Source organism: Neltuma alba, unplaced genomic scaffold, assembly GCF_004799145.2.
Source record: "Neltuma alba isolate B1F8T4 unplaced genomic scaffold, ASM479914v2 tig00013075_pilon, whole genome shotgun sequence".
NCBI lineage: Eukaryota > Viridiplantae > Streptophyta > Magnoliopsida > Fabales > Fabaceae > Neltuma > Neltuma alba.
Genome location: NW_021637408.1, coordinates 40,146 through 65,326, shown reverse-complemented (window position 1 = coordinate 65,326; position 25,181 = coordinate 40,146). Strand labels below are relative to the sequence as shown.

At 34.2% G+C, this 25,181-nt stretch overlaps 2 protein-coding genes across 2 annotated transcripts; both read right to left on the bottom strand.

Annotated features, from left to right (window-relative positions):
* Positions 1–14,945: 14,945 nt before the first annotated feature.
* LOC114734087 (VQ motif-containing protein 4-like) lies at positions 14,946–15,973 on the bottom strand. Its single transcript, XM_028921594.1, has one exon. The coding sequence runs from the start codon at positions 15,883–15,885 to the stop codon at positions 15,154–15,156; it is 732 nt and encodes a 243-aa protein (XP_028777427.1). The 5' UTR covers positions 15,886–15,973; the 3' UTR covers positions 14,946–15,153.
* Positions 15,974–22,587: 6,614 nt separating this feature from the next.
* Positions 22,588–24,708, bottom strand: LOC114734085 (non-classical arabinogalactan protein 31-like). The gene is made up of 2 exons (XM_028921592.1): positions 23,821–24,708; positions 22,588–23,114 (listed from the first exon to the last, which is right to left on the bottom strand). Exons 1-2 carry the CDS (start codon positions 24,665–24,667, stop codon positions 22,816–22,818), a joined length of 1,146 nt encoding a protein of 381 aa, XP_028777425.1. The 5' UTR covers positions 24,668–24,708; the 3' UTR covers positions 22,588–22,815.
* Positions 24,709–25,181: the final 473 nt, after the last annotated feature.

The following is a 25,181-nucleotide window of genomic DNA, read 5'->3' as shown; positions in this document are numbered from 1 at the left end:
AGGGAGATATCACTTGTCAAGCAAGGCAGAGGCCGTCTTTTTCATAGGGTCCTATCCATTGCATTATGAAGGGACACTCGGATTAATGAATCATCGCCATCTACGCTTGAGCAATGAGTGTGACCATTCTCTTCCTTCTACAATCAAACCTCTATTATATAATCACTATGCCCCTTTCCAATTTTTCTTTTTAATTTATAAAGGCATGCTTCTGCAAGGTAACTCTAGGAAGTTAGTTAATATAACTGAACATAATATGTTTTTAATCACCCTCTAACCTTGAACTTCTATTGTTATATGTAATATTGATATTTAAAATTTTTTAATGATGATAACTAGATTTTAAAAAAAAAACAGAGAGAGATTGTTTTATTAATTCACTAATGATTGATCTAACAACCGTTTAAATGAGAGGTCAATTTGGGGAGCAAGATAAGAAGCTGCCAAGGGTTGGGATGTGGAAAAAGCTAACCGTACAAGTGTCTGTAGTGTTGTGGATGGCGGAGGGTCGCTAGAATGTGGTGGATGGACGGAATTATAAAGAGGCGGCATGTGAATATTTTGAAGGCTCCACGAAACTTCCAAAGATTTTTCCTGTCTTCTTCCTCTGAAATCTCAAGCTGACTCGTAAATATTAGGCACCACTCGTTTATGTCTGAATCCCCACTTCTTTTTGTCCCTTTCACGTTTCAATTTCTTGTTTTCTTCCTTATTTTTTGGGAAGTATGATCGTAAATCATGATTCTACACGAACTTACTGTTCCTCACTAATCACTGGTCATGATGCTCGTATGATTCTAAAGCTCTAGGAAGTCATTAATTAATAAAACATACAAATCTTAATTAATACTATCTCAAATCCGTAATACTACCTCCGGTCCTTATTATAAGACCCTGTTTGACTTTTTGTTTGGTCCTAATTATAAGACCCCAATCCATTTTGTCTATCTATTTATGCATTTTTTTCCAAGATAATCCTCCTAATAATAATAGTTCTAACCAATATACTTAATTAGCAAGGATATTTTAGGAATGACAACACTTATTTATTACAAATAACTAACTCAACTTACTTCCTTAATCTCCTCAAATAAGTCAACTGGGTCTTATAATAGGACCGGAGGTAGTATAAAAAATAATTGTCTAATTTCATAGACTAAGAAAACTAGTTAAGTTAGTTATTTATAATAAATAAATATTGTCTTTTTTAAAATATCTTTATCAATCAAATATATTGGTTTAAAAACATTATATTATAAGGATACTTTTAAAAAATCAATAAATATAAAAAAATAAAATAAATTAATATCTATATTTAAAGTTAAAATAAAAATCAAATAAAACTCTTATAAAAAATATAAGGTACTCCTCCGTTCTAAATGTAAGACCCTATACACACTAATATAAGGGTCTTACATTTAGGACAGGAGGAGTAGTAATTAATAATAATATTACACGCTGTACTTTACGCGTGAATCCGCATGCCAGATTTTGTAATTATACGTTTCTGGGCCTACCCATGTGATCAAAGCAACTGATTCGGCCGCAAAATTTTTCCCCTTTCCATTTTAGTGAGGTGACTCTTCACGTGTTATCATTTGACCCAATATTTATAAACATATTTTATATAAATAGAAAAATTAATCTTTTAATCCTTCAACTTTTAATTCAGTTAAAATTCAATCCCTCAAATATGGCTCAGTGTGACTCAATTTCTGAACTTTTGACTAGTTTAAAACTTAGTCTCTTATCTTTGAATAATTTATATTTTTGTGCTTAGTCCCTCTTATCTTTGAATAATTTATATTTTTGTGCTTTGTCATGACAACTCATCTCCAATCATCATCCTAGGTGGCAAAAATGCATGACTCAAGGCCTATGTCATATGTGAATCAGCATGGAGAGAAAAAAGAAAGGGAAATCAAACCAGGAATTGGAGAAGAGAATCGCAACTCGCCACTGGATATACCAAGGTTGTTGTATGAAACAAGTCATTGAACCCTTAATCTTTTGTAGAGAACATCTTTTGAATTTTCAATCCAAATACCCCCGTTGCCTTCGGGATATTAGCTAGACTCAAGGTCTGGGAGAAAAGCCATGGAAAATACTGCAACTCATGTCTCAGGAAATGAGTCGCATCGCTTCAAAAGAGTTTCTATCAGTATAAGACCCAGAAGCTCAATCCATGAATAATGGTCATTTTTAAAATCTATGAGGGAAGTATGATGCCATAGCTTGATTTGGACCCACAGCCAGTACTGGCGGCAATGGCCACCATGGAAAGCACAACCACAACAACACATGTTCAACTGAATGCATGTGTAAACACTCATGCTATCAAGGGGAAGAACAGGTCTCACTCTCACCCTCACTACAACCACAAGAAGAACATGTCGGTAACAGAAGCCGCAGTTACGGCAGTAGGGGTGACTGCTACTTGGATTGAATCAAGCGATCAACTACCAGAATGAAGGGAGGCGAGCAGTGGGCGTTAATATCAATACCAGCGTTAATGGCTAGAATTTATTGATCCTAATCACACCGCCGCTGCTGATTTTCTTCACCATTCCTTTGTTTTGATTGGAGATGAGTGTGTCATGATAAAAGACAAAAAATATAAATTATTCAAAGATAAGGACTGATTTTAAACGAGTCAAATTCAAAGATTGAGTTGCACCGAGTCATACTTGAGGAACTGAGTTTTTAACTGAGTCAAAAGTTGAAGGATTAAAAAATTAATTTTTCCTATATAGATTAAGATAATTTTTTTTTACATATTTATATCATATTTTTATAATTATAATTTAAAAGTTGTTTATAAATCATTTCAAACAGACTTAAATATTTTTAAGATATGTCTTCAAAGTATTTTTTTTAATAACTTCCCATACGTTAAAATATTTTTTTGATACATCTAACACTATAAAAAAAAAAAAATAATTTAATATTAGATGCATTATATAATGTTAGAGTCTAAGCACATCCGAGAAAATATCTGAGGATCTCGATCGGATCCACCTTAATATATGTCATCTAGTTAATAATGGAAAAGTTAATAAAAAAATTGCTCATTAGAAATTGTGCAAAGGCACCTGGCACAATTAATTATTATAGATTATGCTAAGTACGGCGAATTATATTTGCTGAAATATCTTGCATGCACTTAGATCTTGAAACAAATTTTTGGTGGTTTTCATAGTTAACTTTCTAATCACACTTTTGACCTATTCCCCACAGTAGTATTTTACCTGTTCTTAATATAAGACTTAACTATTAAATTGATTTTCATCCTAAATATAAGAATTATTTTTTATATTTATTAATTTTTTAAATTATTTTTATTGATACTTCTTTAACTGTAATCAAATAGAAGAAAAGGGAAGATATTAAGAAAGATGATTATAATGTTTTAAAAAAAATATATCATATTTTTTATAATTAACTAACTTATTTAATTTTTTTAATCTAATCAAATTGATTAAAAATGTTTTAGTATCATATAAACAAACGAGTGTAAATAACTAGAAATCATCCGGCAAAAAAAAAATCAGAAATCAGTTGAGCCATGACAATTTTTTGCTTAGAGACGCGTGAAATAAAAGTAAATGATAGGGGGGAAAAGTAGGATCCTGATTCTATGCAATAATATAATAATAACATAATAAATAGTAGAAGTAAATCTCATGGCATAAAAATTGTACGAATGCAACTTATTAAACGGACCCATCTAAATCACCACGGTTAATTTAGGTGAATGACGCATTTAGAATAATCCAAAATCTCAAAGTTTTTGGCCAAAAAAAAATCTCAAATTTGTGAATTAAAATAGACATAATAAAATTTTAGGTTTTTTTTTCCTGTTCTGAAAAAAATTCTGTTTTTAAAAACAGATAGTTGATTGTTTTGGGGAAAAAAACAGTAACATGTTCTTAAAAGATAAAAATCAAAACAATTTTTACATGTTTTTGGGTTTTTTATTTGTTGTTTTAAAAAAATGAAAAAAATGCTTTTCTTATCAGCTATTACCTATTATTTTATTACTATCAGTAATAACTACCATTTGTTAAGTGTAATTTTTTTAGATATTTTTTTTTTCAAGTGTGATGTTTTAAAAATTATTTTCCAACAAATTTTATTATTTTTTGTTTTCAAAACTTATTCTGAAAACAGAAAAACAAAAAAACCAAAAGAAACAGGCCTTCATCTCCTCTTGATGCGTCCGCTCGACTGTGAGAGGTGGGGATCGAGTTGGATGATCGGTGAGACGCTAAAAGCAAAAGCTAATAATTAACTCCTAAATCCGTGTTTGAGTAATTAAGTTAACAAAAACTAATAAATAACGTTTTACTATTAATAATTCAAAGTTCTGAGCGTGATTGTAAATGTCATTTCTAAATAATCACTATGATGAGAAGGAAGATTTTGAATCTGATCGTTTGAAGTTGATTTTAGCACGTTACTATATTTTTATAATTTTTTTTTTAAAAAAAAAGTCATGTTCGGAGAACTTATGGTCATGTAGTTACTTCTTTGATTTATTTATGAGACAGAGAGAAAAAGCATTTTTTATTTCTATTATAGGATAGCAAGAGAAATTTTTTATATTGATATATGATTTTATCCTTTATATATTATTATATTAATTTTATTTACTTGATATATAATATATATTAAATAAAAATAAATTAAAAAATTTATTAAATTTTAAATAAAAGTTGATAAAATTTTAAAAAAATTTTAATTTATATAAAACATGTTAAAATTATTTATATATAGGACCAGAGGAGCTTGAACCAAGGAGGGGGTCCACGGCGGGAAGACTATAATTCACTTTTAGGGCCACGTTCAGTTCATGAGTTCAGGCTTCACAGTGACGGGGGATGAAAGTCTTAAATATGAGCAAGTTGATGTAAGAAAATATCAATCTTTTGGCATCATCGAGTCGAAGTAATAATGATTCATTATTGAGGTGGGTCAAGCTCCACTTTGATTTATTTCTTCACCTCTCTCTCTCTCTTTTACTTGGCTTTAACTAAATTTTAGCCAAAAAAATAATTTTAGCCTTTTAAATTTTAACATCTTTATAAGATTTTTCATGAAACATTAAATTCAATTATGTCAATTTATTTCTCTCTATAATTACTTAGTATCCAATGTTATTGATTCAAATTTAAATAGTACCCAAACTCAAATTTTGCTGTTTTGGTATCAAGGGAAAGTTTCAATCAAAAAACCCTCGATTCTATCCAAGCAGGTTAAATTTAAGCTTAGTATATGTATATGATGGGCTCCGTGAAAAGGGCGAATTGTCAAAATGGAAGATGGCCTGCGTAGTTGTTAGTGGATGAGACACTCCTTGTCCCGTACGAGGCCTCAAATTCAAACCTCATTATTGGGATGACCAGCTCCTCGTAGGTCCCACCTTTTCTCCCCTCCTGCCTTCTTCCTCACCCGCTACCCCCCAACCTCCCTAGTCAAACTCAAGTAATTGCTCGTATTTGGATGAATTGAAGTTTGGAACAGTGGCACAATTATTTAAAAGCTGCTTTTTTTTAATAATAATTTATGCTATTTTTTTAAAATTCTTAATATAAGACTTAATTAACTAATTTAAATCTATTAGAAATATTTGTTAAATTAGTTAATATGATATATTTTTTTCTAAAATACTATAATTATTTTTTTAATTCCCTCCTTTCCTCTCTTATTTAATTATTGTTGAAGGAATATCAATAATTTTGAGAAAAATTTGATACATATGTTGCATAAGTCTTACATATAAGATCAATATTAACTCTCAAATTAAGCTTTACATTAAGAACTTGATGAGTATGATATAAATATGTGAGAAGAGTTTTGTCTCGATTTATACGTTAATGTGCTTATACATTACTTGATACAGGCATCTCCAAACAAACTCTAAATAACTATCTGGAGAAGTTTTAACGTAAATATTTGTGTTCTATGAAACAAATTTATCTTATATGTTTATCTCGTTTAAAGTAACACTTCTTTATAGCTAATCCTGATCCAAAGTGGTATTAATTTTATTGATGATGATCATATTATATTGAGTTTAAACCTATTAACTAATTTTATAACTAATATTTTGAGTTCACGTGAGTTATTTTAAGGTGAGCCGTAAATAACTAGGCAGTGATTAAGTAATAATGTTTAGTTTCATGGGTGTAGAGGTTGGATGGAATTGTTTGCAAGTCTACCAACCATTTATATAAGAATATACTACTTTCAATCGTAATTATAAAATATTATTTGTAATCTACAAACAAGGTCTTATATCAGAAGTAATAGTTCCTGTGAAAGTGATGTATATGCGTGAATATACATAGACATTGCTGTATTGACCACTTTCGTATGCCATGACAAAGCCGCAGGGGTGTTGATCTTCTAGATGACAATGCAATCTCGTCTCCTTTATATGTCTATTTTCTGAAGAGTTCAGCCAAAGACTTTTCGGTTTTCACTATTCTCTTCATATACATCGATGAATCATCAAAGATATTCTCTTCAAGTTTTATAGACTCGTTAAGAAAGGCAAACTGCCACAGGGACAATTTGGGATTTATAATACCCCCCCACTCTTCTCCTTAACGTACAACCAATTCACTTATGTTGATTAAATTAAATAAATTGGTTAATTATTATCATTAGGACATATGTGCTTTGTTGAGGAAGCCTTAATTGGGGGTAGTTTATTAGGAGATGATAAATGAGGGAGATATATTTTATATGGAGGATCAAAACTAACTCTCTAATCAGGTCCCACATTAAGAAATATTCCTCCGGTCCTATTTATAAGTCATCTCTAAAGGTCCGTTTGGATTGCCAGTGAAAAAAGTAATTTATTTCCAATATGACTTCTAGAAAAGTAAGATTAGATAAAAGTTAAATTGGATAAGGTGAATTGTGTGTTTGAGTTGGAGTTTAAAAAAGTTAGTTTTGTAGAAGTGAGATTGATAAAAGATTGTTTAGATTATAATTAAGTAAAAGTAAGTTTGTTTGTAAAATTATTAAAATAGGTATGAGTTTTAATAAATAATGAAACATGATTAAAAAAATAATTTTACATAATACAATGAATTTAAATTAAATCAATATGAAGAAGTGAATTTTAACGAGTGAATTAATTTTTAAAATAATAAAAGTAAAGAAAGAGACATGAACTGATAACTAATACGCACTCTATTTCTCTTGATCAGAATTCAAATCATAACACAAAACTATGCCTTTCTTCTTCTGAAACACTGAGACCCCATTTTGTTTTTCTCTCCTCACTTTTCCAATGCTATAAGCTCTTAAAATTAGTTTCTCCAAAAACCACGTTTACTGCTAGCTTTTTTTTTTTTTGTTTTGCTAAAGTACAAATATCCTTCTAGTGAATGCAATTCTATTCGAGGCACTGTCAGATGCTAAATGTAGACATCTCTCCTAGCAAGAATTCAAACCTTAGTTCATCACGTTATGGGAGACTAGCATCTTCCGCTAGACCCAACCCTTGTTGGTTATTTACTGCTAGCTTTTGGTCCCATGTTAGATCCCCCTCATAGACCTCCCAAACAGCCCATAATATTTGCAATCGGGCTTAATACACTTATAAGCTGCGTTTGTTGGTAAACAGGTACTAACATGTTTCACACAGACTAATAAAAATTTTAAATTTTATTAACTTTCATTTAAAATTCAATAATTTTTCAACTTTATTCCTATTTAATATGTATTATACTTTATATAAACAAAGACAACATAATAACAAATGAATGGTAAAATTATATATCTATATAAAAAACTTTTCTCACTGTCTTATGAATAGGATTAAAAAAATATCTTTTTTCTCTTATAAATGGGACCGAAGAAGTATATTAGGTGAAATTCTTGATCCAAATGCCTAATTTCCCTCAATAGGGCTACAACATGTTGCACCGTTGTACCTCTTTACCAGTAATTTTATCGCGACATCAAACCTAACTCCTCCATGGGAGTAGCAATCCATGTAAAGTGCAAGTCCCTTTGTTTTAGACTCATACTAATGAAAAAAAAAGAAGAAAAAAAAGAAGAAGAAGTCAGTTTCAGAAGATTTTACTCTTCTTTTTTTTCAAATGGTCCCCAACAAATGTATACGCAAATAGCCCCAACACCTAGAAGTTATTTCCTAGTACTTGACTTTCCTGCTCCGCTCTTTGCGTATCGTATGATTCCGTGTTGCAAAGGTAAGGAGAAGAAAATGTTCGATTTAGAACAGTTAACTACTTTTTGACTTTTTGCCAAATATGCCGGATTTTAGTGCAATTAAAAAATAACTAGCGATTTGCTTTTGAATGTGGTTATTCACTGTTACAGAGAAACTTAAAAGTATTTATTCATTTTAAACAAAATATAACTACTCATCAATTTATGCAATTTATGTTAATATTTTATCTTTTATTATATCTGCAGAAGATTGTTCATCAACCGGTTAAGCTTCACGCAAGTTCCGAGAAAGGAAAGAAATTAAAAAGAAAATTTTACGAAGTGGTGTGACCAGAAATGAAGAAAGTGGTTGTTGAATGAGCTTGACGTACAATTAAGTCAAGTCCGCGCTCCACACACTGTAATTAATTCATGATTAATTAATATATAATGTGTTATTATTTTGTGATCAATGCTTTCCCAGTCACCAAACACGACTTCTTAATGCAAAATATTGACTTCTATTCCCATATACTTATGTGATTTTAAATATAAGACCCTTATACACACTAGTATAAGGGTCTTATATTTAAGACTAAAAGAGTATTACAATCGTTAACTGCGTTCAATTTCTTTGTTCTCCATCATTCTTCATTGTTCTAACGCGTTTTGTTTTTCTGTCCAGCTATAATGTCATATACTAAGTTATAAAAAAAGATAAAATAAGATCACAAAAAATAAACAAGTTCTGATGAATAATCGCAGGCAAAAATAACGAATGAATTTGAAGGTAATTATGATTTAAACACTAAATTAGATGTTGAGCCAGATGTAAGTGGGATATTTTTGGTCAAAACACATGCTATGTAAGGAGCTGCGGTCCCCTTGTAAAGTCAGATCAATACTTTTTTTTCTCAAGTGTGAACAAATCTTTGAATTTTATTGATTCGATGATTATCATATCAAATCAATTTAATTGTTTGTTTAATAGATATTTCTACGCAACTCTAGAACACGAGTTGTGGAATTATAATTAGTGGATAAAACGCAACTTGAAATACATTTTATTTTATATTTTACACCGATGATATTGACAATTCATGATGTCGTTTATCTCTATTCAATGATCTGGTTATAATTAAATCAAGTCAAATAAATTTTTGAAGATTATATTAAATATATATTATAATGAATAATTAAATTAATCCATATATTATAAAATATATGACAGCGTGTGTGTGTGTGTGTAATGTTATAAATCTTTATCACATAATGTTAAATTTCTATTTTATTTTATTTTTGACCAGAATTAAACTTCTATTTTAAACAGAAAAGAAAAGGACCAAAGTGTTGACTTGTTTCAAATGTCGGATCAAAAGCCTATTGTTCTTCTTGTTTTTTTCGAATCTGGTAAATAATTTTTCTTCTTTATGTGATCAAAGTATACAAACAGATTACAAATCAAAAGCAAAAGGGTTGGTTAAAATTTAAAACATCATTAGCTATGGAATGATGATTACATTTGACATGGGCCTGGGAAAGGCCCCATGATGAAGGCCCACGAAGAAATTAAAGCCCAATTAAGGGGAGAAAAGGGATAAGAAAAGCTGGCAGGTTGCCCAGAATGGAGGAAGACAATCCACACTAGAGGGATTCAGTTATTGACAGTTAAGGGAATGAAACGAACTAACCAGGCCTAAACTTTCCGGATACAGCAAACTCAAAGAGGCGAACAAATGATGTTGTCCCCTAAATTCTGGTAATATCACCAGCAACCCAACGAAAGGAGCTTGAAAGGACCCACTCATTATTGCTTCGGGAAGCACAGCTTCATATATCAATCCCCCTTCAACCCTCCTCCTTCTCAAAGGTGCAAGGGCGGGGGCAAGTTACCGGAAACAATGGAGCTGAAGCTTCGGAATGTGGTCTTGGCGGTGGCGGTGAGCGCGATGGCGATGGCAATGGCAACCGAAGCCACGTCGGAGGAATGGAATAAAGAGTTTTCCATGGACGGGCAGCTGGTGGGTGATAGGTGAGTGAGGAGGAAGAGATGATGATGATGATGGAGGTCGGGTCGGCCCGTCGGAGCCTGCAGGGGGAAAAACAAGGCACATAACCTACGACGCGTTGAAGTCGGACCGAATCCAATGTGGTTACCGTGGACGATCCTACTATGATTGCAATCGGAGGGACCGTGCCAACCCTTATCGCCGAGGTTGCACCGCCGTCACCCACTGTGCTCGAAACACTGATTGATTTCCTTATTCCTTTCTCATCACACAGCCACCTTACCAAACCATACTCACCATAATTCCACACACACACACACACACACAAACACGTGTATGCTTCGCGTGATCGTGTCCTAGTGCAATGAAACTATGTTATCCAATATTCACGATGCTTCTTAATGCTGTTGTCTCCCTTGTTTCTTTGTTCCTTTTTTATGCCTTCCACGCAGAACAAATTAATAAACGAAAAAAGGAACAATAGTCTTGTAGAAGTTGCACTGCTACTAGTTTCAATCTTCACGATTATGCGTCTGAGTTCTTACATATATGTGTGTGTAGATTATATCTAATCCTGATCCTTCTATGTATGCGCGTGATGTATAAGTTTAAGAAATTTCTTTAGTCATATTTAATTTTTATATATATACACTCCTCTGGTCCTTAATATATGACTTAATTATTGAGTTGATTTTAATCCTCAATATAAGACTTATTTTTTATATTTATCAATTTTTTAAATTACCCATATAAATATTCTATCAACCATAATCAGATAGAAGAGAAAGAGAAGATATTAAAAAGATGATTATGGTGTTTTAGAAAAAACATATCATATTTCTTATAATTAACTAATTTACTTAATTTTATTAATCTAATTAAATTAGTTAAGTAGATTTTATATTAAGGATAAGAGGAGTATTATTTGTTGCTGACATGTATGTTTGAAGGGTAAATTAAATGACCCCGATTTTCTCTGGCTTGCTGCTAACGGCGGGCTGTAAGGATTCACTAGAGAGCATATTAGATTTCACCGACTTTATTGTACTTTAGGGTTTATTTAACGATTTTTTGATGATTTTTTAGAGTATCTAAATTAAAGGAAACTCCACTAATTTTAGAGTATTTTTTAAAATTATGCAAAATTGAAAATTGCAGCATTTCTTTACTAATGTCACCTTTTTTCATATAGAATATAATGAAAAAAAAATATTTCGAAAGTGGGAGAAATTTAGGGGGTAACAGAAGCGAAAGAATGGCAACAGAGACCCCCAAATCCTATCTATATGTAGGGGGAAAATACGGATCTATCATCCATTCATCCACGTGAATTTTGGTGAAAGATGGAAAAAGATTAAGTACGAGTTCTTCTTCCCTTTTTTTTTTACCAGCAAAGTACGAGGTCAGATTTCATTCTCTCTTTCATTGTATTTCTTCGTTTTCCATCCCCCTTTTCCCACTGTTTCCAAGCCCAGCAGTTTATATTATATAATAAAATTAGATATTTTAATTTAATTCATCAAGTCACTCTCAATGTAGGACTGCGAATATTATATAACAATATCATCATCTAGTTGCATTAGTCAATAACAGCTCGAGATAGCAATTGCAATATTGTTAATTAACAGGTTGATTAATCGTGATCAAATACGTCTTTTATGGCATGGATAATAAAATAAAATTATATTTGTCTAGTGTTATATATAAATCTAATCCATTAGTCAGACTAAACGAGTTTTTAAATTCGAAAATGGGGAAAACGTTGCTGCGTTTTCTTCTAAAAGTGGTGGTACCATGATAGTCCATAGGCCGTGTCAAAACTCAAAGCTTGTCATTCTCTACAAAAACAAGTTATTTTAAATACATATAAATACAAGTTTAGACTCTAAGCTTTCATTATTTTTTAATATATTTGTATTATAATGCTAACCAATTTTGAAAGGTCCCGTTAGATCCAACAATAAAATTCATCACGACAAAGAGGCCCTCTTAATTAATTGAGAGTATTTCTTGATTCTTCATTCAACTAAACAATTTGTGTTGTTTAAATATTCCCATTTTCTTTCTCGGTTTAAACCTTGAACATTACATATATATGCCACCCGCTTTTACTATCTAGTTCTCAATATTTGAATTTTAAAAAAATATAAATCGGATTGAACATAAAAATAATTTCATAATTTAGATGATTCATACCAAAGTCAGATAATTTCAATTATTATTACTTTATTGTTTAGACTATCATTTTTATTACTTGTGAAAAATATTTTTAATCTATAAAGAATAAATTTTAATTAAAAAAAAGCATTCCATTTATATGAATAAAAGAATTTTGGGGCATAATTGCAATCCCTCTGAATGCCTAACCGGCCAATAATAAGAGGACAAAATGGGGGAACCAGAACAATGACACTACAATAATAGCATGATGCACAAGCTAACATACAAAAGAAGCTTAAGAAGCAATAATAGGAAGGCAGTAGTAGTAGAAGCAGCTTTAAAAGAATTCAAAGGGAAGAGAGATAGTCAAAAAATGACATGATTGATGTGGTCAATAAGAAATAAAATATATAATATCTTAAGGGAAAGCAAATGAAAATTTCAAAGGAATCATTATCATAATAATAACTCTTGTTGGTCTTCAAATGAAAACACCCCACTTGTGAACCTCTCTCCCTCTCTCTCTTGTAATTTCCCAAACATTGAAAGTGAAAGACAGAGTGAAGAAGACGACCTTTGAAACAGGGCATCTTCTTGCCAGAAGGATTCAGAACATCGCACATGCTCTCCTTTCTATTTCAAATTCCCCATAAATGTATTACCAACGCTCCACCATCCTTTTCTTTTTAAATACATTAATAAATTCTATTTTTACTTTCACGCAGGTCATATTTGAAGGCCCCGTGATGTAATCACGTAGGGTGTGTTTGGTATGAGGGATTTGGGAGGGGGGAGGGATTTTAATAATTTCCCCTTGTTTGGCAACACACAAATTTTAGGAGGGGAGGGAAAATTTTTTAAATTTCCCCTCCCCTCCCCTCCAAAATTGGGAGGATTTGGAGGGAAAAGGTAATATTTTATCATATTATGATCATTATGTTCATATTTGTCATGTTGTGACCATTATGTTTATATTTTGTCATGTTGTGACTATTATGCCCACGCCTTAAATAAAATAAGAGCAAATTGTCCATATTAAATATTTTTCCCTCCCCTCCCCTCTTTTTTTATAAATCCAAACAAGGTGATATTAAAATCCTTCCACTCCCCTCCCCTCCCCTTCCCTCCATTAAAATCCTTCCCCTCCCCTTCTTCTCATTGAGCCAAACATACCCGTAAGGTAGAAATGTACCTGTTCTTGTCCTAGGCAGTTAACATGCTTGTAAAAATTAATCCAAAATTTAGTTGTAGGTTAAAAATGTAAAATTTTTTATGACCTTAGAGGTGGGTCGTTTCAATTATATAAAGAGAAATTACTACGTGTTTCTAATAATAAAAAAAAATCACAATACAATCTTAATAATTAATAAGAAGTATGAATATATTACATTTTTATATCGGAACTTGCCATTACACAGGATATTTTTTAAGTAGTAACATTAGTGGTGATTTTCCCAATATTGAAGTGGGGGGAAATGAGCGATGATGCGGGACCCATAAGTATGTGAAATCGTAGTCATCTTCAGTGACAAAGAGGAAGAGGCGAAGAAGATGATCATCTCAAAAAACCATGTCTTACTGACTTTGTTCAGTTGTTGGTTCCTATATTTTCTTTACCTATCATCATCACCGGCCCCACTTGGGACCCCACCCTTCACTTTCTCAACTTATCACCATTTTTGGTCCTCCTTCAGTCAAACGCCCCATTATTAATTTAAAAATCACTCAACTTATACGCCCATTATTTCCCTTTTCCAAACACTAATTATGTCTGGTTTCCTTTTAAATTCTCAGTCATCCTCATGGAATTATAACCCAACTCACATTAATCATTCACACCAATAACTCTACTAATCCATCGATCCAATCAAGAATTCTCAGTTACATTTTATATTCTTTTCTCCTCTTATTGAGCCTAAAGCAATCTCATTTTAATTTTTTTTCCTTTAAAAAAAAATAACAGCGGGTCATATTTTTTCCTTATTAAGCCTAAAAGCAATGTCATATTTAAGTTATATGCGATTATATATAAAATTCCATTTTCTTGTTTATTAATGTATTTATCTATATATAAATTTTTTAGAATTATGCATGAAATTTTTTATATATTTTAATTGAATCATATTATTTTCCTTGTGATCAAGTTGGTGCCAATTCAAATATAATTCCAGTTATTGATACTCGAATGCCTCTCTTGGCCCGCACAATACGTAATAACCCAATCGATCCAAATTTGAGAGCTCACTGGCTCCCCGGTTCCTTCTTTTCCTATGCTTCTCACCCACTCCATTCATCTTCTTCCCATCCAATCCCATCCCTCTTTCTACTTTCTTACTCCTACTTCTTTTCCCCTCTCATCCATCCTTTCCACTCCCACTCTCTCTCTCTCTGGGTTTCTTAACTAGTGAACAAACCCTCCATTTTCCACATCTTAAAAGGTCAAGAATCTTCAAACTAGACTTCAATGAATCCCCTGTACTACCTCAATTATTAATATCCACCAGTTCATCTCAAGATACTAACTGAAGAATTTGACCGCAAAGAAGACCGGCCAATCTGGTGAAAATTTGAGTGGGAACTAACTGGTTGATGTTAATTCGGATTCATAACACTAACAGAGTGGAATTGAGCAGAACAAAAAGAAAAAAAAGTTATTATACAAACAATGGATGAAGCAAAACATTAATTCCTCGATTATTACAAATTTATCTCTCCTCCTCCTCCTCCTCATATCCAATGCCCGTTCATCTATATATATATATAACAATCTTACAACAATGAAAAAGGAAAAATTGAATCAAGAGGACGGAGAAGAAGAACCTGAAGCTCTGGGAGATGTGGTCGGGAACAGAGACAATAATCGGGGTTCGGCGTCCCTGGGAGTAGTTGCCGGCGAAGGATGTAAGAAAAACCCCTTCTCTTTGATAGCCCTCTCCTCCGCCTCCGCATCCAAACTCGGGCTTCCGTTGCCATCGGCGCATCGGTACGGGTTCGCGGCCGAGCGATCGAACGGGTCGGGTAAGAGGGGCGTGACGGGGCTGAGAACGAGGGAGGGGAAGTCGAGGATGCTGGGGGATAGGATCTCGGGTTTTCGGGGCGAAAAACCGGAATTATTGGACCCGAAAGAAGGAATCAGAGGGTTGATCTTGAGATTCTTAAGGGAATTCCTTCGCTCGTAGAGCTTGAACCCAGACTGCTGCTGCTGCTTCTTGGGGTTGGATTTGATGGGCGGGATGTGAGTCTTGGAGGAAGCGGAATCGGAGAGGGGTTTGGGAACGGAGGCATGCTTCACGGTGTCTGAAGATCCGGTGAGCATTTGGACGACCTGCTTGAAGGAGGAAGTGTCGGCCTGGACGAAGGTGGTGGGGTAAGGGGCGGCGGATTCGGATCTGGTGATGGGTTTGGGAGGGGGTGGTTGCTGGGGCGGGACTCCATTGTTGGTAGCGGAGGTTGGGGAAGGAAGGAAAGATGATGAAGAGGGGTTGGGATTAGTGTTCTCTTGGTGCCTCGGAGATACAGAAGAAGCCATGGGCGAGAGGTTATTGAGTTTTTGGGTTCAGACAGAGAGGAAGGAAGCAAGGAGGAGGATGAGATGGGAGTTTGTGACTTTGTGTGTGGTTTGGTGAGAAATGTTTTCGTAAAGACCTCACCTTTGAGTTTGTCTTTCTTTACTGTACCCACCCTCACGCGATTTCCACACGCTGCAATTATTTGTTCAACATCATTTTAAAAAAATTCCAATTAAAAATTTTACTCGTTAAAATAATTTGATAGATTTTTACGCACAGAAAATATTAATACTCTATAAATTTTATGCATGTAAAATAGAGTATTCTCACCAATAAATTTTTAATGAATTTTTTACAATTTTTTATTAATTTAAAATATGATACTTTCATATTAAAATAATATGTAAAAAATAATTGAAAAATTTTGATTTCCCAAGTAATGATAAACACATAGTGATTGGATAGAAAGAATGGGATTTTCTCTCTTAAAAAAAGGTCAAAAATTCAAATTACGCATATTAAAAAATTTATATTTTTAAAACAAAATTTTAAGTGAGTTAAAGAAAAGAAAAGGTGGGGTAGGGTTAGCCCTTTGAATTCAGATAAATTCATAATCTGAAGAAGCTGAAGTCTTTATGAAGCGAACCGAAATTTTTTATGAAAAAACTCGGTAGAAAATGAATTTGCAAAATGAAAAAAAGAAGGGGAGGGAGGAAGGTGAGGAAGACGCGGGGAAAGGAGAGTGGGGGAAAGAAGAGGAGAGGCGATTGGTGGGACTTGGAATATTAGACAAGGGAGGGGGAGTGGGGGCCACGCGGGGAGGGAAAGCGTCAAAAAGAGATTAATAAGAGGCATTGACTTGCAGAGCAGAGCGCCCCCTATCATTACTCTGACCACAGTAATATCCTATTGCCCAACTTTGAATTCTTTTCTTTTCGAGTCCTGCTTCTAAGTAACACCCGGCGTCTCTTCCTTTCACTTCCTATTTATTTTTTGAGAAAAATGAACCAAAAAAACTCTCATTTATTTCTTAGGATTAGTGTGCAGATACCCTCAACAGGATGTCTCTGGGTAGATTTTGATAAAAAATTCTGACTCTTTATAAGATTAATGGGGTTTATCCCTTGAATGAAATTCAGCTTCAATAATGAAAACAAAGTGTGCAAATTTAGCTAATAAATTTTCACTCAAAAACACTAAACACTTAAAAGTTTTTTAAGTACAAATGTATTTTAAAATTTAATTATTGACACTTAATATTAAAAATATTAACGATCAACACTGGCTTTAGAATAGTATGTAATAATATCGTTATAATTTTAAATTTATAAGGCAAGTTTGCATCTAAATAAAACTTCCTAAATAAAAATTTTATAACAAATTTACATTCCAACCATTACTCCTGCTTCTTATTCTAACTTCACGGTTTGCTTTTCAACGGTGTGCCAGATTTTGGTGGCTTGTAATTAATTATGATGTGGGTCAAGCGTCAACTCCTTACTACCCCAATCACCAAACAATCTCTCGCTCCGTATATGTTTTCCCATTCCGTCCAGCCTCTCCTTTATTCCCACCTTTCCCTTCTCAATTAAATACGCCTTTCTCCTTCTCCACTACTTATCTTTTTTACTTCTCTCCAATTTTTCCATCGCTCCAATCAGCGGCCCGAGTCTACAACTTATTTTTCCGAATTTTTATTCTATTAATAACTACTATTTTCAGTCATAATTATAAGAACTAATTTACTAATTTAAAGAGATTAAACAAAAGTTAAATTAATTATTTATAATAAATATGTGTAATTTTTTTTAAAATATCCTTATTAATTAAGTATGTTGACTATAACTCTTATTATTAAAGGACTACTTAAGAAAAAAATACATAAATATTAAAGACAAAGTAAATGAGAATCTTATATTTAAAACAAAAATAAAAATTAAACAAGATTTTATATTAAAAACCGGAAGAGGTAGTATAATTTATTGTGGCAGTGGATTCCATACCTAAAACTTAACAGCTAGATCACACTTATTCACGTAATATCTCATTTAGCTTATTTTAAATAATTTTATATTATACGAGATAAACATGGAGAAAAAATTTTGTCTGTAGCATAAAAATGTTTTTCCTTTGTGTTCACAAGCAGGCACTCAAAATATAAGGCAGCGGTCAAGGATAAATATGTGCGTTCAATATTCTAATTGTTGTTTTATGCCTACACGACTAATATCCTATGCTTTTTAAGGTGTTGTTAATGAAAATGTATTTAAATTACAATATTCATCATTAAGAGAATAGATATATCCACTTTTTCGACATACAGTATAAGTTCTTCTAATTTGATTTGGTTCAAACTTTAAATTTGATTTGATTTGATAACATCTAGAGCAGTTATTTTTTTCCCTTTATATACTACTTCTCCGGTCCTTAATATAAGACCCATTTAACTAATTTGATTATATTAATGATGTTAGTTAAGTTAGTTAATTATAAGAAATGTCACATGTTTTTCCTAAAATATCATAATCATCTTTCTTAATACCTAATCTTCTTCTACTACTTGATTATGGTTGAGGGAGTCTCTATAGGGGTAATTTAGAGAAAATTGATAAATATGAAAAATGGGTCTTACATTTAGGACCAAAACTAACTCAACAATTGGGTCTTATATTAAGGACCGGAGGAGTATTAAACTTTCCAATGTAACTAATTTATTGTGACTAATGTGTTGGCAGAAAAAAAAAATTATGTAATGCCATGAAAATCCTTACATTGCATATGATTGCTGGTCACACAGACACACATATACTCTCTTAACTTGATTTATAAGTCACTTCTAAATGTTTCAATAAGATTAAAAAAAATCTTAAATTCCATTAACTCTATTTTATAATTTAATAGTTTTTTAATTTTATTCTTGTCTAATATATGTGATGTCTTATGAGAAAAAAACCTACACCATGATAAATAAATAGTAAAATTACATAATTATATAAAAAATTAATGATATGATTTATCAAATAAGATGAGATGAGAGGAGTAACAATGTGACTTACTTTGTTAGTTAAGGGTATGTTTAGAATGACTTATAAGTAACTTTTTAATCATGATTTAGGTAAATACATGAGAAGAATTTTATCTATATTTAAATTAAATAACTGATGACTACTGTTGGTGAGATCCCCCAACTAGAATTTAAATTAATATTCTTATTAGGCAAAGAACATAAAATCTAAAAGCAAGTTTACTTTGGCAACAATAAACTAGCAATAAACAAACACAGGGGAAACGTAACCGATTAAAAATACATTAAAAAAAAGCCCGGATACGGGTTAATTCAACCTGTTAGGCTGTGTTGGCAATGATTTGATAAATATGAAAAAACCAAGCATAACCAAACCAAATGACCAATGATAGGAGGACAGTGTTGTCAAGTTGACTTGGGCTTTTTCCAAAAGTCAAACACTTTGATGCCCACAATGGGGCATGATCCTCCCAAGTTGAAATCCCAATTCCAGAATCCGAAGCTCAGAAAGCAGACAAATGAGAAAAAGAGGAAGACATGAATCCAATTCTCCATGATATTATTATTATTATCATCATCATCTGAGAATCTCAAAGGTTATAAAAAGAGCACACCAAGTGTTTGTGAAAATGGTGCGGAAAGGGACCGCTGGTGAGGGAAACACATGTGTAGTGCAACACTTAACACACAACAAGGAATAGAAAAAGACCCAAATTTATGGATTGGACAATGGTTGATGTTCCCACTCCTCACGTTTTATACCTTTCACCATTATCCTTTTTTTATTCTCTTCTCTCCCTTTCAATTTCATACCTTGTTGTTCGCAACTCCAGGTGTCTGGGATTTAATATTCATCACTCTGTTTTCTTTTCTAATTCTTTGTTGTCAGATGGTCTTGGTGGGACATGACGAATTTAAGTGTGAAAATTGTAATATACTGAATCTCACAAGAAATTGGTACGAAGAGTTGGTATGTGTGAAATTAACGAGACATCTCACTTTTGAACTTCTGATAACAAATTGTGTTTTTCTAAACAAACGTTGCTATGTACCCTAGTAATTATTCTTCTAGTCCTATTTATAAGACACTTTTAATATATTTCACACAGACTAAGAAAAACTTTAAACTATATTAACTCTTTATTAAAATATAGCAACTTCAACTTTACTCCTATTTAATATATACATCTTTAAAAAAAAATAACTATTTACACTATAATAAATGAAGGACAATATAGTACATTTATGGTAAAAATTTAATAAAGTGACTTATAAATAGGATCAAGAATAAGACCAGAGGAGTACATTATATGCTATTCTTAATTTTAAAAGGGGGAAGAGAAAGATGACTCCGACATAATATATGGAGAATTATAAATAAAAATTGGAATTAATTAATTAATTATATTCTCAACCTCACTTACAAGTTGAATTTCGTTATTTATACGTCAAGCTTTTATGATCACGAGCAGGTAGGACTAATGGTTGCTTAATTTGTTTTTTTTTCTCCATATTTTATTTAGAGCCCATATGTAATTCTTCCAGATACTACTCTGAGAAAATGTGCGCATGGAAGGTCAAGTTGGCTGCATGATTTATTGTATGAGGCCTGCATCACCAGTGGCATTTCTGGGCTTGGGATTAAAACAAAGCCCATTTTTTGGGCCAAATTTATTATCACAGGCCCCGTCTGATTGATTTCACTTTGGATTTTCTGCTTTGCTCAAAAAATATGCTATAAGATGCTACCAAAAGCAGGTTATAAGGCATACCCCCCCCCCCCAAAAAAAAAAGAAGAAGGTTATAAGAAAGAATTTTGACCATGAGATTCAAGTGAAAGGAACTTCGACCACTTAAACACGATGTCTCAAGTTCATGTTAATGTAGAAATCGTCTTTGAGAGAATTGCCTCCAACTGAACCCAAACAATGCTTAAATATGAACCTACCATAATCCCACATAATAAAAATGCTGTAAGAAATGAGAACGACGAGAGTTACAAGAGCTGGTGAGTTTAATCAAGTAGTTTAAGTTATTTTAGTATAAGGGATATCCAAACATAATAAAATATAAAACTCATGTCATTAGAGCTCAATGTCAAATCCATAACGCGAGAATCCGAAGCCCAGCAGTTAAAATTTGAGGACCTGTGGAAAAAGGGACAAAACATAAGCAAGCAGCTTGCGGAAAGTTTCATCAAGTAACTATAGATAGCTTCGGCTATAATCAAATACAGAACTCAGCAGTGTGGACCCTACATGTTAGAGTGTCCAAATGATGAATCAGAATGTTTATAAAAAAATAGACTTATTATAAATTATATAAATCTGATGCGGATCAAATCGTACTATGCTAAAAATTTATGAGAGGTAGATGGAAATTTCCGGAATGGTGGAGGAGACATGAAGGATTGGGGGATCCAAAGCCCCAAAGAATATGGCCAGCAGAGGTCCCAAGGCCCACATTTATATCAATTATTACCACACATTCGAATCTCATCATGGTTCTGCCTTTACCCCTTTACCAACATCACATCCCATTACTCCTCCTCCACTTTTTCCTTTTCTTTTTAAATTTTTTGGGAACCACAAACACTGATCTCTCTCCCTCATTATAATCCAAATAATCACTGCTTCGTATCCATACCAAAAGTTTATTGGGTTAAGGTGCGTTCAATGCGTGAAATATTTTCTTAGGTACATCTAGGATTATAAAATATTTGCAAACAGGGGTTGGGTTCGACTGGTCGCAAACGGGGGCGCAAGGCGCGTTCTCTTACCGGGTCATGGGCTCAATTCCTGACGAGGCACTCTGGGATTAGTCTGGCCATTACGCTGGGATACCCTGAGTTAGCGATAACATTCTACTTAAAAAAATAAAATAAAATATTTTGTGATATATCTAGTACTCTGAAATTTTTTTTAGGTGTATCCAACACCGTAAAATATTTTTTATACATCTAACATCTCAAAGTATTTTTTTAGGTGCGTCCAACACCCAAAAATATTTTTTGATGCATCCAGTACCAAAACAAAAAAAATACTTTAAAATACTGGGTACCTTTAAAAAATATTTCGAGGTGCTAGATACACCATAAAATACCTGAGAAAATACTTTGACCCAAAAAATATTAACCATCATTCACTTTGAACGTTTCATTATGATTTACATGTGATGAATCCCTCGTGCCATCATGCACCCCCCCTACACCCAACACAAAGGGAATCAGGAAATAGTGAATTCATTAAGTTCCACCGTATTTTCAAGTAACAAGGAGAATGAGTATTACCATTTGTTCTCTAGGGGTTACTTCTGTTTTTAGTTAATTCCTCAAATTTTATATGAATAAAAACGCATTAATCTGGCTGAACTGATCCAACAATACGTACATAGCTGCGGCTAATCTGGTTTTGCGACAGAAATAATCTTTTGCTGCAATGCATGTTTGGTTTTGCGAAAGAAAAATACATGCTGATATATTTGCAAGTCACTAGTACATCTTTGTCTTGAGACTACCGACATCTTTTTTTTTTTGGCCCCCTAAACTTTTAAAGTAATTAAAACTAACAGCTTTCTTTAACATTATCATCGCAATGAAGTTTCTCTTCGAGGTTATTCTACTGCAAGAACCCAACTTGAAGGGTTCTTCATCAGTGTTCAGCAAAAGAGAGAGAGAAAGAAAAATTCAAGAAGGCAGTCTGAATTATGAAAGAGCACAATCTACCATATCAGAAATCTTATTGCATGTGACTTGAGCACAGGCGGCAGGTAGACCAATACAACTTCATGGGCATAATCAGACACAAATACAAAACACTAGAAAAGTGGAAAAACACCAAGGCCAAAACGGCAATAACAGTAATAACAGTAGTTCATGTTCACAATCCAGAAATTGAAACTAAATTATATTCTGTGCATTTCCTTCTTAATGTGGGCATTTGGGCTCGAAAGCAAGGGGTGCCACACTGTAGAGAACGAAAGGAAGCTTGTTGTACACAAATGGCTTCTCCGGTTTCAGGCCGGCGCCGACGATGCCACCGTGGAGGTTGGACGGCTTCTGACACGTGGCAGACGGCGAGGAGACCAAGAACACCCTGCACGTGTGAGCTCCGAAGGTGGTGATGGTCTTGGGAGCTTCGAGGTAGTAGTAGCCGTTTTTGTCTGTCTTCGCCGTTTCAATCGTATGATACTTTGTGTTGTTGCACTGCAGCTTCACAACGGCACCTGCAAATTTCAAAACGACACAGTACATCAGTTGTCGTTTAGCACATCATTATACGACACGCTACGCAACGTTTTGGGTTAGCCGTCCTCGAGTACTGATGGTCCCACGCCCCACAATCAATGCCATTCCTTGTCCCCTTGTCCCTATTTTCCCAAGAAAGGCGCAGCTTTGAGAAAAGGAAATGGCTACCTTTTTTTGTTCTGGGTAACCAGAAAAATAGCAACTTTAGCCTGCACCTATGTACTGTGACTTTATCTGTCATTCTCACGCAGCATCTGTGCTCTTGTTACTTCACAAAACTATAGCAGACACACAGAAAGCTACGGTCTAACTATGGTCAAATCTAGTTTCCTTTTGGTTGATCTCTGGATAAATCTAACTTACTCCATTGGTAGAGGATTAACCACGCAACAGACAGAGGAAGTGAAAGAAAATTGTAAATCTCAGTACATGGCAGCAGATAATATTTGCCAACAAGGGAAATCCAAGTAAGTTGAACGTATGAACTATAATGCAGTAGATGGCGTATTTACTTGGGAAGGAAAGAGTAACTAAAGTAAAATAACAAGCAGAAATATGCAGGCTTATCGAAGTACAGAGTTAGAAGGTAGCTTCAATGGGGTAAAACTTGTGGGTTCCACAGGCAGAACTGAAATGTGGTTCGTAGGAACACAAAAAAATTAAATAAGAAAGGGAAATACGTACCAAGAACAGGAGTGGCTCCAAGGAGAGTGTCAACACCAGCATACTTGCAGGACTTACAGTAAACAACACCTTGGACGGCGACAAAGCTTCTGGGGAAGGAACGGCGAGGAGGGACATGAGGGGCAGGGGCAGGAGGATAATGGTGGGAGGGGGGCTTCACCGGAGCCGGAGAAGGAGGAGGAGGGTAATAAGGGGTGGGAGGCTTCACTGGAGCCGGGGAAGGAGGAGGAGGGTAATAAGGGGTGGGAGGCTTCACTGGAGCCGGGGAAGGAGGAGGAGGGTAATGTGGTGTGGGAGGCTTCACGGGAGCCGGGGAAGGAGGAGGAGGGTAATGAGGGGTGGGAGGCTTCACTGGAGCCGGGGAAGGAGGAGGGTAATAAGGGGTGGGAGGCTTCACTGGAGCCGGGGAAGGAGGAGGGTAATGAGGGGTGGGAGGCTTCACTGGAGCCGGGGAAGGAGGCGGAGGGTAATGTGGTGTGGGAGGCTTCACTGGAGCGGGGGAAGGAGGAGGGTAATGTGGTGTGGGAGGCTTAACTGGAGCTGGGGAAGGAGGAGGAGGATAATGGTGAGTGGGAGGCTTGACCGGAGCGGGAGAAGGAGGAGGAGGGTAATGGGGGTGAGGAGGAGGCTTGACTACAGGGGAAGGGGTAGGAGGAGGAGTGGGGGCGGCGGCGGGAGAGTGGTGATGGTGGTGGTGGTGGTGGTGGCCGTGGGGAGCGGGAGCAGGGGCCGCAGAGGGAGGGTGAGGGTGAGGATAAGAAGGAGGAAGAGTGTCAAACTCTTCACTGAAGACAGTGAAAGAGGAGGTGAGACTGAGAAGCAGAACAAGAAGCAGCCTTGACGCCATTTCTGGCACGGAGGAACGCAGAAGAGGGGGAGAGAGAGAGAGTGGGAGTGATGAAGTTCAAGTGCGGATTTAGGCGCTCATTTATAGCGAGTTATCCACTAAACCGGCTTGTAGAATTAAGTCCCCTCGAAAAAATAAATCTAAAAAAAATTTCACTTTTTTCCCCCCAAAAAAAAAACATACCTCATATTTCTCTGTGAAACCATTTGAATTTAAATGATTGCATATTATATGTCTGTGTGTGTATGAAAATTTTTATTTCAATAATGCACCTATAATTTTTCCCTCATATTGCAATTATGTGTCAGAAGAACATAATTTTTGATACTATAATACAGGTCAATTAATAGTATAGATGTGTTATTCCAAAAAAAAAAATCAGAAATTAATTGTTCATGCTTTTTAAATCAAGGAGTGATTAATTATTAAGTTTTATTTCTCAAACAAAATTACTGCAGTTTTCTTTTTGAACTTCTTCACATTTCTAATATAAGCATCACACACACACATATTG